Source organism: Dysidea avara, chromosome 14 (assembly GCF_963678975.1).
Source record: "Dysidea avara chromosome 14, odDysAvar1.4, whole genome shotgun sequence".
Classification (NCBI taxonomy): domain Eukaryota; kingdom Metazoa; phylum Porifera; class Demospongiae; order Dictyoceratida; family Dysideidae; genus Dysidea; species Dysidea avara.
In genome coordinates, this window is record NC_089285.1 from 12,978,877 (window position 1) to 12,997,124 (window position 18,248).

Below are 18,248 nucleotides of genomic sequence, written 5' to 3' on the forward strand. Positions count from 1 at the left end.
CAATTAATTGCGGTAAGCTGACTTGTTTAGACCTCAAGTGGCTCACGTATAAATTAAATTAATAGTAATACACACTATAGTTGAAATGCAATAAAATAAGATATATTTACACAAAATTTAACCAAAGTCAAATAATTATCTATAGAAACTGTTTAAGATTGTAAGTACACAAACAGTTAGATGGCTGATTCCAAGACAGGCATCTTTTTGCTAGATCTTGGTTTACTAGAGGACGGCTTTCGGCTGTGTGGTACAAAACACTGATAGGAAATCAGAGGTCTCATGTCCACAGTGGCCATACGTGGTGGAACTGTCCGCAACTCTTGCAAGTGAGATGGGTATCCCTCAATGAGCGCCTGTGAGTAAACAATACAAAAGCTTGACACGACGTTTTTAACAATCCATGAATCACCCTTACCTGATAGTCTGTAGCGTTCAACTTTTTGGTAGTGCTTCGGCTGTTCGAAGACCTTTTGCTGACGATATAGATCTGATTCTTCTGCAGGCCCAGGTCTTTATATACACTGACATCTTTACTGGACCCATAAGCACAGTTGATCACAATTTTGCCCTGAAAAACAAGAGTATATAAGGTCATCGATATCAAAAATGTACATCACACAGAATTAAACACAGGACCTCTTGAGATAATTTGCTGAAGCTCTATGATCTTGTACAATTCAATTTTCAATTGTTGTCACTACACTGAGCAAGGTTTCCAATTAACATGCTTAGTGAAGAGAAAAATTTCCACTTAACACTCTCTTTGAATACATGTGAAGTAGTCTGAAGTGGTAATTGTAGCTAACACTGACATGCTTTGAAGTGTCATCAAGAAATTTGTGTGAGAAATCCTAGCTACCATTTTTAACATCACTCAACATTCTAATGAATTCTAAGGCCAAACTGTATTTGAACATAATTTCGCCAGTCAACAATTACACACCATAAACCCATGACAAATTCTACTATAGGCTATGAGACACTTACACACATTGTTTCAATCCTTAGAACATATATTTCCTAAAAGTAGACACAAAAAATTTTTTTTAAGTGTTTATAAACAAGAAGCCATAGCATATAGGAACAGCTCATACCATTTCATCACTTCAAAGTACATCATGGTAACAATATACTACTTTGAAATCAGATATTACATATGATGATAATAGGGCCAATCCTTTATATATAGCTACATGTAGAGTGTGTGTACTTGCCTACAACATCAGCTCAATTAGCAGTTAAATAAACTGCTAACAAACTCCACTTAGTCCCAGAGTGTATAAATAGAAAGTGATTAGCTCACATAAAGCAAAGATGCTGGTAAGTGTGACACAGGAACTAGTTCACTAACTGATAACTAGGTGGGTGGTAAAGATACAGGTGGGTAGCTAGTGGGCTAACATGGTAAGACAGAATTCATGAATTACTCACTCTACCCACAGTCACTAGTAATTCTAATTTACTGCAAAAATTTATTCACTGTGACCATCCTCAACTGAAATATGCAAGCCATTTAAATACATATTGGGTCTACATATATTCTAACTGAAGTGTTTTCAAAATGGTTAGTGTGGAAGGCTTTGTGACGTTCTATGCACATTATGGGCTAGCGTACATGTAGCTAAGAAACCTGAAACAAGATGAAACAAAAATTACCCAATTTGAAGTTAATATCAATATTCATAACTACAAGAGATACCTCTGGTGGGTGCAATGCAATTCATATTTTGAAATTCATTAATAGTCTCTGCTGTTTGACTGTGGAATTCAAAACCTCTAAAATAACCCAAGATCATGTTGAAGGGTACTCTTACAATCAGATACCTTTTTATCAATAAGAGATAATTGATGGTTGCTAAATAATTATTTTGGAGTAGGTGTTGCATTAATGTACATGTGTCCGGATAGTGTAGGATAGTGATATTCCTAGGGCTTGCTCATGGCCCTGAGAATTTTATACCAACTTCTGTGCTTGCATGGCTTCAAACAAACAGTTACTTTTGGTTATACAAACTCTGTTGCTCCAAACCAACATTTAGGCAACTCTACCAACTTCACATGCTAACCACCTTTGAACTGGCACCTCCCTCCTTTCAACTAGCTGCAAAGTCACCTGATTGTGCACTTGCATGTGTGTGCAGTGTATGTGTGTTGAGTGTATGTGTACATGGTGTGTGAGCTATGCCTGATGTTAATATTAGGTGGGTGGTAAGGGTAATAGCACAATGAGAGGAACATTGCTTCTAGGACTTGGACATGTTACTATTGTACCCATCAGTTCGGGCTCGCTACCATACTATTTGCATAGCTATAGCTTCCAACTAACAGCTGCTGTTTATACTCTGCGGATTTCTGTGTAGCTTCAAATAGTCATTCATCGGTTCACATTTGAACCACTGACCACCTTTTAGACCCGCAAAGACCTCCCTCATATTTGACTATACCCACATCATGCACATTCACATTCATGGTAGTGACCTCTCTCCTTTAGACTAGAGCAGCAGCATCAACAGTGACATTAAATCAGAGACAGAATGCACTGCTGGCCATCTTATAGGTGTTGCAATCAGCTCATACTCCATCACCTTGACAAACGAACTGGTTTACCAACTATTGCCTGGCTTCCAGCTAATAAAATAGTCCTTATTGCTCCAGTATTCATCATCACTCAGCAGCATCACCAGACCTGATGGTGCTCAGGTACATTGGCAACTATGTAAGCTGTTAGAAGAAATTCCCTTCACAAAGTGTATTTATAAGAAAGTTACAAAGTTGACATACACACACAGACATGCCTATCACCCATGCTACCAACCTGCCTTATCAATCGACCAAGATAAAGCACCTTATTAGCCCTCATCTCATTTACAGTAGAGATGGTCTCACAACATGAGACCACCCCAAGTGGAAACTGATGCTTTGCCAGCCACGTGATGACTGCATCCTTCTGAAACTCTGGCCTTCCTGTGACATAAATTATTAAATAGCCTCTCTCCTGCCACAACCTATGTGTACACACACACACACACACTAAGTTCACAATAAAGTTTTCATTGTTTCTAACCTCACAACTTCTACCGCTCCATCTTTGACCTTCACATCTTTTGCACTGAGAGAGATGTTAGCAGCAAATGACCCATCCACACTAAACACCACTGCCTCAGTGTGGGGGGGTACCACCACCAGATTACTATCTGCTGTTGTGTGATCACCCCTACAAAAAAATTAAATTGTAGCACATCCTAACTGCAAGCACCCCACTACTGCCCCCGCCCTCCTTTAACAATGCCACATCAAAAATATGTAACAACCTGGAATGCAGTGTAGTTAACAAATATGATTACAACACAATTGTTAGGAATGTGAACAAGCTACACAATTGTTCTCATAGCAGTAAGACAAGCATTTAATGACGTACCCCATGAAGCCAGAACAGTAAAGCAATACCATCACCAGATATTATGGTATGCCCCACACCTATCAACCAGTAAAACAACACAGGGAGGATGGGATATGTCCAGCTAACCAGATGGCTTTGTAGTTAAGCATTAACAAGTGATTTGATAATTGATAGCAATATGTAATAATTTACATTCTTTACAAATACTTTGCATGGATACACATTCAGTACACTAAAAATATGTGAAAACAGGATAGTATATGAATAAGCCTCTTAGCTGCAGTGACATCACATGTACAAAATAGACTTATGGGAAGCTTTAAGGAATTTCTGATTGAAACAATAGTAAATTTACATGTTATTTGTGATATCATTGTGGACTTGTACAGTTGACAGTTTTGCAACCAAAAAATCTTCACTCATAGCAGCCACCTTATTTATAACAATGAGGCCATGTACTAGCCATGTAAAGTAGATCATAAATGTAACCATGTTATGTACTTCATGACTTTAGTAATAACATTTCTTATCCAATAGGTGGCCAGCCCTATTATCGAGGCATCACATACTTCACAACCATCTTAACTGGATACCAGCCCTCCGACAGTCTCTTCTCATTTGGCACAGAGTACGTCACTTTTCCTTGCTTATCAGTAGTGACCGTGTCAATGTATTGCCATTTCCCTTTTGAGATATGAACATAGACATCAACCTACAAAAATGTGTAACATTACGTGAATACTGTATACCAGAAAATATATTCATAAAAGAAAGAACTACTCAAATATGGAAACGCATCATTTAATCACTAAAAGGGATATGAAATAGATCATTTTTCCACACTGGAATTGTACAACATTAGTCATTAAAGGTTGCAACAAATTGCCGAATATATGGAGTGAGAAATGACATAATTATGTCAAAGATTGTTCGCTTGGATTCAATTACAGGGTCTGCTGAAATTCACACATTATTGCAATAATTACACCCCCCAGTTACTAGAGTAATTGAGATCAAGGGCTGCAGCGTTTACCTGTTCCCCAGCTAAGTCCAAGGGACCATATGAAAATCGTCCAGTAACAGTTTGCTGATCGGTAGCCAATACAATAGAGTCGATAGCTCGGTGACCTGGGTTGAATCCCTATAGTACATGATTAATCACATAATACGTTAACTTCTCTATATGAAAACAATTTCACAGTACAAAGCAAATCAGGTCTCCTTTTAAGAGCCGATCTGCATGGCATAACAAGAATTTGGATAGCTATTTGAACACGAGAAGGAGTAAAATAACAATAACGTGATAAAAGCTAATCACAGTCACATTAAAAATGGCACCGTGAAATTGCAGCACAGTTGACTAGAGCATTTCACAACCCAACAACACCCTGATCATGATCATAACCGTAAACACCCTGATCATGGTCATAACTGAACACACAACTTGATCATGATCATCATAGCCCAACACACCCTGATCATGATCATAACCCAACACACAACTTGATCATGATCATAACCCAACACACCCTGATCATGATCATAACCCCAACACACCCTGATCATGATGGCTGTTCTCTTCTTTGACCATTTCTCTGTTCTTCGTTGAAACACAAATGGAGTAGGCTCCCAGCTCACTGCCTTGTGGGTTGCCCTTGAACCCTCCTGAAATACCTGCAGATGAAACGGGTAACTAATCTGAGATCATAGCTCAGAGTACATATAAATAGTGTTATTGGAAATATAATAATTACTGCTGATGAATAAAGACAGCAGCAAAACACAGTGGTTGCTTTGATTCCAGACCGACAATCGCTCCAGGGTAATTGTGTTATTTCTGCTGTAATCCCCCACATCACAGACAAATTACCGAGGACAAATTAAATAGGCCTACAACATAACCTCACAGGTTTAAAGAATCTTGTCCAGCAATGAATATCGTACATCTCAAAAGTATTTTTCCAGTTAACAGAAATGCTTTCTTCTTAAATAGTAAGTAAGAACAAATTACAGCACACTTGAAGAAAATGGATTCATATTTCAAGTCTACCACAAAGCTTATCAGGGAGGATACTCATGAATTACACTGTAACTACCAGAGATTGCATACAACCAAATGAAATATGTAATTCAAATATACCATCTCTGAGAAATTCAAATGAATTACTTGATAACCAAGAGACTTATAATAAAAAGTCTTACAATAAAAAAGTGAAGTGGGAAACACAACTAGACACATCACCAAACTGATATAATAAAAATAACGTGTACATGAAAGGTTATGTAAACAAAGTTAATTCTATTAAATAAATGTAAATATAGGCTCATGGGCATGTGTAGCTGAGCAACTAAATTATCAAGAAAATTACAACATCCTCCTTCTTCCTCTTGCTTTCCATATATGCAAGTAACTAAGTAACACATTGTATACTTGCAACTACACCACCACATTTCATCACTGGCATGGTGACAAGTTAATAAGCTGAAATGCTGCCAGTGATGTTATTAGTGCTGAAACAATGAGACTTACACATCCACATGAACCATGAGTTGTGTAGTCATGTTTGTAGTTATGTGAATTAATCACATAACAGGAATGCCTTTTGGTGGTAGGAAAGCTTAGGAAATTTGGTAACATTTGCCAACAACAATTTTTATCAAAATCAACTGGTTTTCTTCCCAAAATTGTGCCATAGTCGATTGCCCAAAGTTCCTACCACCACAGTCCTCCTGTCTGCTATACATTACTGACTACCTACCTGTCTGAGAACAAAGGATAGAAACTCTTTGGCTTCCCAATATCTTGAGTGTATGACATGAGGTGAGGCAGATAGTGGTACAACGTTGAGTCCCTCCACTGCACTAGGAGGTTCCAGGATATAATCAATCCGATAGGGCGACCAAAACAGTGCAGCCACACTATCAACTAGAGAAGTGTTTGTATAGTGTAACAATACACAACAAGTACAGGACACTTGCACTAGAATAACTACAAATTGTCAACATGAAATAATAATACACATTGTTATACTATTACATCATGATATTAACAGCCTTCTAATTATACTAATCCTAAGAAATCAGCTACACTAGCAATCAGTATTCTCTACAGGACATCATTACTACATCAAGGAGTTCCTCGTTACAAAGGTGACCTAATTTCAGGTTTAATGTATACTTCTGAGTCTGGTCTGATTTCAGAGGGTGGAACTGACAGATTAGTTAGTTAGATGGTTTCTGGGACTGCATCACTTCCAAGACAGTGAGTAGCCATATGTGTATACAAACAGTGTGACTTAAACTGCTCAAAGTTGTAGTTACTAACGAATCAGGCAGTACTTCACATGAAACTGTTAAATCCTATAACAATTAAACAGAGTTTTCCTCAATCCATGACAACCATAGAGATTTCACAGTATTATGAAGTAACGTGTAACTTCATGACAATACTGTATGTGGGTAAGTGTCACGTGGAAACCATCTAAGAGCAAGTCACATAAACAATTGTGAAATTGTTGATCTTTTTACTGAGATATGTTACAAGGTGAACTAATGGTCACTAAGATCACTGTTAGGATACTGTGTACCTTATCATATTCAATGTCAGATAGACAGTAAATATTTCAAAACGCTGCACAATAACAAGTTCTTATCATCTAAAAGTCACATGTCTAAGTTGGTACATTCTATCCTTGTGAGAAAATTTCCAGACAACAAAATCAGAGAGAGAAGCAGGCAAACTAGAACCAGTAGCATTGAGCTTTATCCCCCCCCCCCCGAGCTTAGACAAATTTCTGTACTAGGATAGCAACCTCATTAAGCCCTGCAGACATCAAAGAAAAATAATCTTATTTTCCAACTCACAATTACTGTAGTTTAAAACTGTAAGCCTAACCCAGAAAACTACACACTTTAAAGGTTTGACTGGTTTTAGCTACTCTCTACAGGGAAAAGCAACTAATAAAATGTTCCAGATTCCAGTATATACTACACATTTACCCAAATAGAGTTGACTGATGACCACACATAGTTACTCCATCATACAAATGTGTTTGAAAGAGTAATAAGATTACCAGTACACTAATTTTCATACTGGTAAACAATAAAATAAAACCACTTGTATGGCTTCTGAGTTCAATGGTAAACAGGTTGGATTACAGCTGAGTCAGAACAAGCCATTTAACTACACAACCACTGTTGATGATTAAAATTAATTTGTTACAAAAAAACACCTTGTGATTGAAAAGGACGTGACATGGAACACATAGCTGATGTAGATATGGTATTGGGTCAGGGTATTTCTGAACAAGATTCATCAGTTGTGATCAATTCATGTTGTCAAACAGCCATACCATTCATTAGCTGACATGCTACAAATATTAGTCTACAAATATTAGTCTACAAATATTAGTCTACAAATATTCACACATTGACTGTATTAGCTTAATAAGCAAATGTATTCATAGCAATACTTTAAATACTTACAAAAGATGCTTGCTTTGCATGTAAGTGTGTGTGTGTGTGTGTGTGTGTGTGTGTGTGTGTGTGTGTGTGTGTGTGTGCGTGTGTGTGCATTGCACATACAAGTAGATACCCTAGGGGTTTATACAACCTAAAATACTTATTCACTACAACACATTAACAGATTCCAGTACATCACTACTAACACCGTAAACAATATCTTTAAATCTTTTGCAGAACCCATACAATGCAACAGTTAAGTGTACAAAAAGTGCCATGATATTACAACTGTGTTCTTCCTGATAAATGATGTAGCAAGCCATATCGACATTTCTGCCCACTGCCGTCACCTACCACATAATTTAACAAGGCTTCATGTAAGCCATTCCACGACCACAACAAAAGACGGCTAAGCCAAACAACACAATAACAATCACCCAGCCTAAAAATTCTGCTACCATTTTCCCACATATAAAAGAGTGAATTAGTATACAGAGTCAGCAGCCCCAGAAGAACATGATATTTATTATTTTTACCCCAGCCAATTCTACACCACACCAAGTCTATCAAATTTAAACAATGAATTGTCAATGGTTACTAACAGACAAGCACAAACAAGTTCAAAAGGTTCACATTTACAGCAAGCACGTTGGGGAAGCCAGACGGTTATGTAATCAAGCAAACATCATTATGCAATCAAATAAACGATGTTACACAATCAGGTGGAAAGCTACTCAACAAACTTCATAAACCAGTACGCCATATGACATATATAACCTTTGTACTGATCCCTTGTACGTATTATCAGTCACAACTGTGCAGCATGTCATTCTTCAGACTGACATCTCCAATAGCACAGCTGGATGCTTGTGTGTACCTACATCATTTGGTTTACTTTAAATAATTACTTCTATCTTCATCTGGTGTATCTGAATTAAAAGACTTAAAGGTTTTGTATTTGTGTAATGAAGCGGTCTATTGGCCAGTGGTCATAACAAAAGAATTTAGTGTAAACACGAGATTTCAGTGGTTCAGAACCAAGGCTCCGTGGCTGGATAAGATAAAAGGACTCTTCCATCATTACAATTACCATGAATTGTATAATTGTCATGTACTACAAAGAGAACGTCTAAGATGTGTATATTTATATAGCCCATATACCATTCTGGAAATAATAAGAAATTACCAAATTTTATGGTATTGCAGAAGTTATGGTCACTCAAAGATGGCTGGTGTTGACAGGTGACAGATATGCAAGCTACCTTTAACTGGCTATAGCAACATTTCCTATGCAGAAACCTTCAGTCTCCTATCACAAATGGGCATCACTTACTAAATTATCATTTACCATAGAACAGGTTGTTGTCAATGGTTGGCATGGTAACATGTGACATAATGGATGGTATAAGCCTAGCAACTCAATCATTTTTAATTTAAGTAAGGCGAAGCCTCATTAATAGGGCCACTTATGGGATCAAATAATATGAATTTAGCCATGAAGTAGTCTTATTAACAAGGTCATGGAGTTCATCATAGCACCTGCTTGAATGAAGTGGTCTTATTAATGAGACCATGAAATACACCTTACCAACACCATTGCATGTATTTAGTTATATAAGCACACACATGAGCTTGGCTTATATCAACGGCCTCTGACACATGATATATCAAACAATGTTAGAATGTACAGTGTTTTCCCCAGCAAGACAAAGTAGAGCGGTAAAAGTGTCATTTTGCTACCACCATCAAAGTCAGTTTGTTAATTATATACATTCCTTTTACCACATCAAAAGAATTTTGAGTAAAGTAGAGCGGTGCTGCACCGCTCTACCGCTCTTTAGGGAAGCCCCTGATGTACGCTACTTGTGGTGTTACAGCTAATGACTCTACTTACACTTCCTAATGGAATACCACTTATAGTACATTGAAACTACAAATATGAACCTTAAAAGCACGGCTACCAGACTCACGAAGATACAAAGGTTTATAAATACTATACAAGACAATGAACGGCCTCAACAAAGAGGTGGTCTTAGTAGCAGGGTCATAAAGTATCATCACTAAATAAACAGACAGCGGTCATTATAATAAGATGGTTATCAAGGAAGGGTTTCGTATACCTACTTCACTTCAAACAATTGACACAGTTGTCTGGCTTCAGTACAAGCACAGCAGATGCAAATTACCAGCTTTCATATAACAATTATTATATTGAAGAGAAAGTCTATTGGCTAATGCATAGACTAACACCTGTCCAAGGGAAAACTAAGTTTATCTGGTAAATTTGGTCCATTTTATTTGGCAGGAGCAAATCAATATAATATTATATACATCTGCAAAATAGACAATAAGAATAAGCACAGCACCATCAAATAAAATACTGAAAACTACACATTTGGCCAAATTAAAACCTGCAAACTTTTCTAAACTTCTAGTGTAAGGAATTGTTAGGAATTTTACAAGAGATTATTCCAATAAGGATCATCATCTGAACTGCAAATTTTAGTCCAAACAATTAGAATATGGTTAAGAGGGGATTAATTTACACTTCAGGTAATGATTCCCTTTGGGATTTAATTTAAGTACTTTATATAACACAGGGGGTCAGAGTAAAGGGAGATCTGGGGATGGGCCCTTCCCCCCCTTGAAATTTTTAGAATTTTCACATTTTTGAAATACTATTTGGAGGGACTTTAGTATTGTGTGGGAGTGCATAAACAATGGAATGGACTACTGGAAGGGTGGAATACTGGAATGGAATTTTTTAAAGTTCAATATCACATTTTACATCCAAATAAGTACAACTCCTCCCTTAAATAAATAGGAAGTTAGCTCATTTAGCATACTTTTTCTCACCACAACACTTGTATGACTTATAACTCAATACTTTATTACTTGTCTGAAACTAACTGTCTTAATGAAGGCTTGGTTCAGTGTGCAATGTGGCACTGCCACAACGAACTTTGGCTTAAATTTTCTCATAGCTTACAGGATAGTTCCGTTTCACTTTACCCAAAGATTTTCGCTTAGGCTCCTAGGTTAGTGGTAAACACCTCATACAGGCTCTGCCTTCTGTGTTCACCTTCCAGTGCCTAACTGGTAAAGTTGATAATAAACAAATGAATACTTCAATATACAGTGGATGTACTTTACAATGCATTCATGTAATCAGCTAGCTAGCTAACTTTTTATCATTTGGGAACAAGGATTAAGTCAGGAGTCTTCTTGGTATTCCCAATAAACTGCTATTGTGCATGTTCATAACTTTACACTACACTACATTGGTAAACTTTATCTATGGTGAGGTGAAGTATGCTATAAGAGCTAACTTCAAGGGGAATCCTATTTATTTGCTTACTTAAGGGGAGGAGTTGTACTTATTTGGATGTAAAAACTGATATTGAACTTGAAAAAAATTCCACTCCACCATTCCAGTAGTGTTTATACACTCCCGTATTGTGTACAAGGTGCCAGCTAGCTACCAGACAAGTGTTCAATGATAAAACTGGACACTGCGCCTCCATAATACCATTTGAGTTTATTTACTAAGAGATAAACTGTTTCCAAAGGAAAAACAAAGCGAAATATAATGGTAATTATTTATGAAGTCGACATGAAGCTATTCTGAGTGAAAGACAATATTGTAACAATCCTTGCCTGCTTGTAAATTTTTTTCTTGTACCTATTTGTCAATTGATGTAGCTACTACTTGTGGTTTGACATTTTAGGCTAAAGAAATGGCGTGACAAAGGCAAGTTCACGATGCATGCATTGTATGCACTGCAGTATATATGACAAAAGGCATGTAGCAGTGTCTAACAACATTTACATTGGTCCTCTATTTCAAACCGTCTCCATCAATTCTAGTCAAGTGTATCATATTAAACCAAACCAAACCAACAATGGAACTGCTATGGATGGTGATCCATGGTTGGCTCCATCTTCTGAGTACAAACAATTATGACCTAGTAGTTTGATTAACCTTTCATAAACGGGATAAGGATACGGAGAACTACAACTAAAATGGCAACTATTTCATTGGATTGAAAGACAGCAAGGTACTTAGACAATGATACACAATAACAGGCTTGTGAACAACTCGAGAGCTCCACAACTAGCAAGTACGTATATATTTGCCTGCTCAGTGAGTTTGATATAATGTTACTAACATCTTAAGACTTTACTCATGGCTACTAACCCGACATAACAATACAGTAGTAATCCTCAAACGTCATAACTTTGATGAAAAATATGATTGTGGGTTTGTTTTTTGTTTATTGGACCAAGCTAAGTCTCTGTGGTATAAACACAACTTGTACAGTACTATTAGTACTGTATGTATGTTATATGTTCACAAAATCTTTGACAAACACAATTATAACAAAATGGGATGACACAAAACAGAAACTTACTAGCAGCAATGGATGAAGGATTTACTGACAGTGATGCAGAGAAGTCTTGGCTGGTCTCTTCAACCTCCAAGGAGGAATGTGAATGCTTTTTACTTGAATTTCTATTGACATCAACTTCACAGTATGGATAAAATAAACCAGCATGCTTTGTCAGTGAATTCTTGACTTTAATAGAAGTGCCATCTCCCATGGGATAGGTACGGAAACGTGGAATTGATATTGGTGGAATTCGTGCAAGTCTTTCCTCAAGGAGGGGCTCAATACGATAGGCTAGAGGATCGGCAGCATAGAAGACGTTGTAGAACATGGTACATCTTGGCTTAATGGGTGAAATGATAGCTGCATAGGATTACACATGATCAATAAAATGAAATGCTAAATCACACACACACACACGCACGTATGCATGCACACATACTTAATTTTTATAACATCTTCAAACAGGCTGTAGGACCAGGTGTCCTTCAGCAGCTGTAGAACCTTAATAAACAAGCAAAATGAGGGCTATTGCTACTCAAGTGCTAAGAGTCAGTGCTGGCTAATGTTCCTGGGACAGGGATAGTAACCTACAGGAGGCTATAACATGTCTCACAGGTGAAGATGTGGACACCTAAGTCCCAACTAGGCACATGGACACATGCACGCATGCACACAACACACACTACATATTCATTCACTCACCATCATTTTCCTGTTGGCTCTGCTGATACCTCCTTGATGTCAGCACGGCACCAAGTGGTGATCCGAAGCAGAAAAAATGAGTAACTTCAAAACAGAACTTTCCAGCACCATCAGGACCAACTGGTACTACAGAGAGAAAAAAAACATCTCTATCATGTGTTGGAATGTGGTATGTACTGTGTGTGTGTGTGTGTGTGTGTGTGTGTGTGTGTGTGTGTGTGTGTGTGTGTGTGTGTGTGTGTGTGTGTGTGTGTGTGTGTGTGTGTGTGTGTGTGTGTGTGTGTGTGTGTGTGTGTGTGTGTGTGTGTGTGTGTGTGTGTGTGTGTGTGTGTGCGTGCGTGTAGTATCAGGTATGGATAGTCAGTTGCTAACAATTCACACCATATAGTAGGGTCATGGAGAAAAAAACTTCATAATTAATGTGTTATCAAAATTAAATACATAGACCAGAGTTTAAACACATGTACCAAATCATCGTTACATAGACCAGTACCATCATATCAAATTGTCGCTGTTAAAGGGACACTGAAAACATTTAACAAAAAATATTGACACAAATTTGTCGGAGAACTGTAGTGCCAGGAATTGCATGCACTTGCTGGGTCTACCTGCCCCGGCCCATGTGGGTCCAACTAGTAATCATGTGTATTGCACCTTTTTTGCTGACAGGGTAGCGTCAAGCCAATCTCAAATTCGTTGTAAACATGTAATAGTCTCCACTTCATATGGACGACACACAAAACTTTTCTGACTTGAATCAAGGAAACAGTGATTTTCCTCCGCATAGATGGTGGCAATTTGTGAAGACTGTACTAAACCTGCTATACCATTTACAACTTCTTGTCTATAGGCCAGTGATTCTAATGTACCTAAATAATATAGCAACACTGACTCACTTGACTGACGTCTACTAAGTCCTGACATTTGTCCCTTCAAGTCCAGCTGTGGTAGGGATGAGCCAAGTGAGACTGATGCTCTACGCATGGTGTTTGGTCTTGTCAGTATATCATAAGCTACCAAGGAGCCCATACAATCAGCTAACAAGCAAACCTGGATAATGACATACTAATAATATTTGTGTTATTAAAATTCATTGACATTTAATTTAACATCTGTCACCTTTGATTTCAGATTTAGGAGGAGTGCTTGAGGTGCTAAAGCACAAATTATTTATTATGTGCTGCTGGAAGCTGGTAGAGTTACAGGTGTCAATCAACCCGCAATGTAAAGATGGAAAAGCTTCTAAGAATCAATGAGAGAGGAGGTCAAAAACTACACTGTATTTAGGAGTGAGGCTTACATTGAAACTAAAAATCAAAAACTTTAATAGAACAGTCAACTACTCTAATAGAACATACATAAAACCACAACTTCTTTTCTCAAATTCCCTACCATAAAAGGGCATTGCCCCTCACACATTGAAACATCTTTGATACAAGTTGCAACATACATTAGTGATTTAAGCTTTTAGCACTCCTTAAGTTGAAATTCACCATACTACAGCATATGGCACGCATGCACACACTATATATATGCACACATACACACACACTATACACACATACACACACTAAACTCAAAATACTCTAATACAACATATACCAACAGTATACCTGGCCATTGAAACCTTGGCCTTCTTCAGAACGTAAAAACTCATTATACTGAGTATTAGCTTGATTTATTACTTCACGAAGAACCTTGGCATAAAGAGTTGACTCTGTTGATAGCACAGCCATCAAAGCAATTGGCAGGGCAGTCAAGTTAGCATCTGGATCAATGTCATCTGAATCTGACCGAGATTGGCCATCGTCATTTGAACAGAACCCGGAATCAGGTTTTAATATCTTCATAAGGTGACACACTTCAGCAGTCAGTGATTCACAAGCCACCATGCGAATTGCTATGTTTCCTTGGCCATGAAAATGTGATTTCATCAACTTTGTGATAGTCTCTGTTATTGTGTCCTTATCATACTCCTTAGACAACTTGCTCTTAAGAACCGTTCCACCATGAATTATCAAGAACAAGCAGTCAACTTCACCTACTAGTGTAAAATATGAGCTCTGCTTATTAAATAATGTGTGTTTTGTTGATGTAGGAGTGGCTGCAGCTTCTGCATGAACATCTTCACAAGAGGAGACGTAAAGAGAAGCTGGTTGCATGTGCATGGGCCACGGGGAAGGAGGGGGGGAGGAAATGGAAGGTGACGGTGAGTCAAGAATTGATCCAGAAGGTTCCCTTAGTGGTAGGGTAGTGCTTGCCGTGAAAGGAGTCTGTAAGCATGACCCATCCGGTTTGGTTGGGGTGACTATCTCCGGAGAGGAATAAGCAGCACAAACTTGAATGCCTCCAACATCATCTACAGGAAGGAGTCATCACAAAGCAAAACATACAAAATGGTTACTGTAAATATGGACACATTGGGATCAAACAAAAGTGCCTGATTTTCCAGGTAAGGAATGCTTTGGGGCGTGTTACACTAGTGCATAAACAAAACTAGCCACGTTTTCAATACACAAAACCCTACAACTAAAGTTTTAAAGTTAATATCTAGATCCATTGTATTTTACAATCAATTTACGAACTTTTTACACCTTGATAGATACCCTAGCATGCAATGGCAGCCAAATGTATAATGAATTGGTTGATATCTTCAAATGCAATTTCATTATACAATCCAAGTGTACAGTTTTGATTGTAAATAAGTCAATGGATGCCCTTGCAGTGGTCAATGGATGTCCGGAGGGTTACTGTAGTTGTCTCTTGTGCGGCTGTGTGGATTTGTTGTACCACTTTAACTCTTGCATACTTAATGGATGTCATTAACCCTCAGGGTGCCGAGGGTTACTGTAGTTATTTGTTGTTACCACTTTAACACTTGCATACTTCGTTCATAGGTTAAAAACAAGGAGCCATTAGGCTTCTCTTGATGAGTTTAACAAATGAAACATGTGGATTGTTCTGCAAGCACTTAATTCAAAAGTTAGGTGCTTCTTGATGAACTCTCGATGTACAAATGTATTTTTTTTCAACCATAGTAGTGTATTACATCTAGCAATACTCCACTGATTCAAAGGAGGGATCAACGAACTCGACAAAACCAGAGACGAAATTTCAAAATGTTTAAGATTTCAAGTGAGATTTCAAGATCTCCATAAGATCTCAGATTTTACCAGCAATCTAGCTTCTTGTGGGTCCCTCGGATTTAGGCTAGAAGCTTCATGGCTCTTTTAATTAACAAGCCTTCAGGTCCATGCACTATAAAATTTATGGCTAATGCCTAACGGGACTACGGTCCACATGATGTTTGAGGTATTGTCACACAAATTACCACGTTATTTGATGATGCTTGTTTTGTGCAAATTGGAGCCAAAGCTACTGTAAGTTGTTCATTAGGTACAAATAGCATTTTCATACCTGATTTGTGTGCTAATCGAGGTGATCATAGTAATCGTGGCCCTACTATAGAAAACGGGACAAAGCAGCAAAGTCAATCCATGTGTTGTCACCTAGCACTACAGATCTGGAGATAGTACATCCATGTTTATTCAATTTACCTGAGGGTTTTGCACAATAGTGCTTCATTTGTAATTGTGTTTATCCAAAGATTTTTTTTGGGCTAACTCGTATTCAAAATTTTACAAATAAGCAATTTCATTGAAAATCATGAAATTTTGAACGTCTGACCTTTATTAACAGTTTCCACTGTAAACACAATCAAGTATGCATACTTAATACCTCTCAAATGCAACATTGGCAATTAAAAAGCTAAGGGCATAGCACCGTTTCATTCACGAGTATTCATCCCGTTTTATTTGGGATGAATACTCGCAAATGAAATGGGTGTCACACCCTTTAATTAGCCACTGTTTTAATTGCTCGCACACTTGCAAGACAACATTGCATTTGAGCAGTACTGTATTTCCCATAATAAAATAAAATATTGTAGTAGCACATGATACACTTTAAATACTATCCATAGCAACCCTTTTTCATAGCTTGCATGGATTTCAAATTCCCCTAGAGCTACTCAGGATTTGCTCTACCCACTTTTCTACAGGCACAATGATGATTATTGAAAATAGAAGTTAGAATTGTACAAGGGTTTTGGTGTTAGGTGTGGAGTCGACAACTTCTGTTTGACAATTTTGTGAACTTTTTTTCTGTGGTGACTGTAGTTTTATTAAAGTATTTCAGCCCCATGATTGTACATACACTTGTTTGGTTGTCTTATAACCTTAGTTGCTGCTAGAATTTCTTTCAAACCACCACAAGGCACTGCTATGATGGTTAACCTATCCACACACCAATTTTCAAAAGTAGTTTACCCTGTGGCCATGACAAACATTTGATCTTTTTATGCAAATAATTGTGGATTTGCAGCAAATCTTGGCCCCTATAAAAAAAGACTCAAAATTTTGGCCAACAATATCTCGGGAATGGTTTTAGCGATTTCACCCAAACTTGGTGTGTGGCCTTCCCCACCTGACAAGCAGCTATTAAGTAAAAAAAGGAAAGAAGGGACCATGGAGCTATATATGCGTAAAGATTGTTTTTTTTCCTACCCATGGTGTGGCTCATCGGCTCTCTAGGCCACTCTATCATGTATCTTCATCAAGAGTATAACAATGTCATTAACTCTTACTGCATAGTGTATAGGACAATAATATTAAAGTTGCAGACACATACCACCACATTACAGTGGAACCTCAGTTACCATGGGGACCATACCTAAGGCTCAGATAACTAAAGAATCCATAACTCTGAAATTGTGGGAAAAGTGTAGAATGTATTCTAATAGAACAAACACTTACTCAAATAGACCATTTATTTTGACGTTTAGCATAATTCTGAGGTCCCACTATGTTCAGTCCCACACAATTAGGTACATCAATGATCAGCTAGGGATTGTGTACTCAACATTATCAGCTTACTAAAGTGTGGCTAAAATTTTAGCCAGAAATAATTTTTCAGGTTGGGTTCAGTAACAATACAAGAAATTTCCTCTACACTATCTCCAACACCATCTAAAGGCAGTGACAGCTTAATATTTACCTTCCAATCTGTTTGTATTGTGGATCCCTCTTTTACCTTACATGTATACCAGACTAGAATATTACGTCAGTAGATGTACATTCTATTAGAGTATGTGTACACTGTAATATCTTTGTACCGCATTAGATCCTCTGAATTGATTTTCCAGGTGTTTTGCTGGTTGCAATAATAGAAAAGTTATGGTTTATAATGGTTCTACCTGGCTGCTGTATTGTCATTGTGCTATTACAACTTTT

General features: G+C 37.6%; 1 protein-coding gene across 1 annotated transcript in view; it reads right to left on the reverse strand.

Annotated features, from left to right (window-relative positions):
- Nucleotides 1–49: 49 nt before the first annotated feature.
- Nucleotides 50–18,248, reverse strand: part of LOC136244296 (protein retinal degeneration B-like) — a 30,406-nt gene continuing 12,207 nt past the window's right edge. Inside the window, exons 7-18 of the mRNA XM_066035847.1 lie at nucleotides 14,571–15,316; nucleotides 13,854–14,007; nucleotides 12,958–13,083; nucleotides 12,277–12,615; nucleotides 6,163–6,329; nucleotides 4,961–5,077; nucleotides 4,437–4,544; nucleotides 3,973–4,115; nucleotides 3,068–3,217; nucleotides 2,819–3,008; nucleotides 419–571; nucleotides 50–356 (exon numbers count right to left, since the gene is read on the reverse strand). Coding sequence (XP_065891919.1) covers nucleotides 177–356; nucleotides 419–571; nucleotides 2,819–3,008; nucleotides 3,068–3,217; nucleotides 3,973–4,115; nucleotides 4,437–4,544; nucleotides 4,961–5,077; nucleotides 6,163–6,329; nucleotides 12,277–12,615; nucleotides 12,958–13,083; nucleotides 13,854–14,007; nucleotides 14,571–15,316 — 2,573 coding nt within the window. The 3' untranslated portion in view covers nucleotides 50–176. The remainder of the gene's footprint in view (nucleotides 357–418; nucleotides 572–2,818; nucleotides 3,009–3,067; nucleotides 3,218–3,972; nucleotides 4,116–4,436; nucleotides 4,545–4,960; nucleotides 5,078–6,162; nucleotides 6,330–12,276; nucleotides 12,616–12,957; nucleotides 13,084–13,853; nucleotides 14,008–14,570; nucleotides 15,317–18,248) is intronic.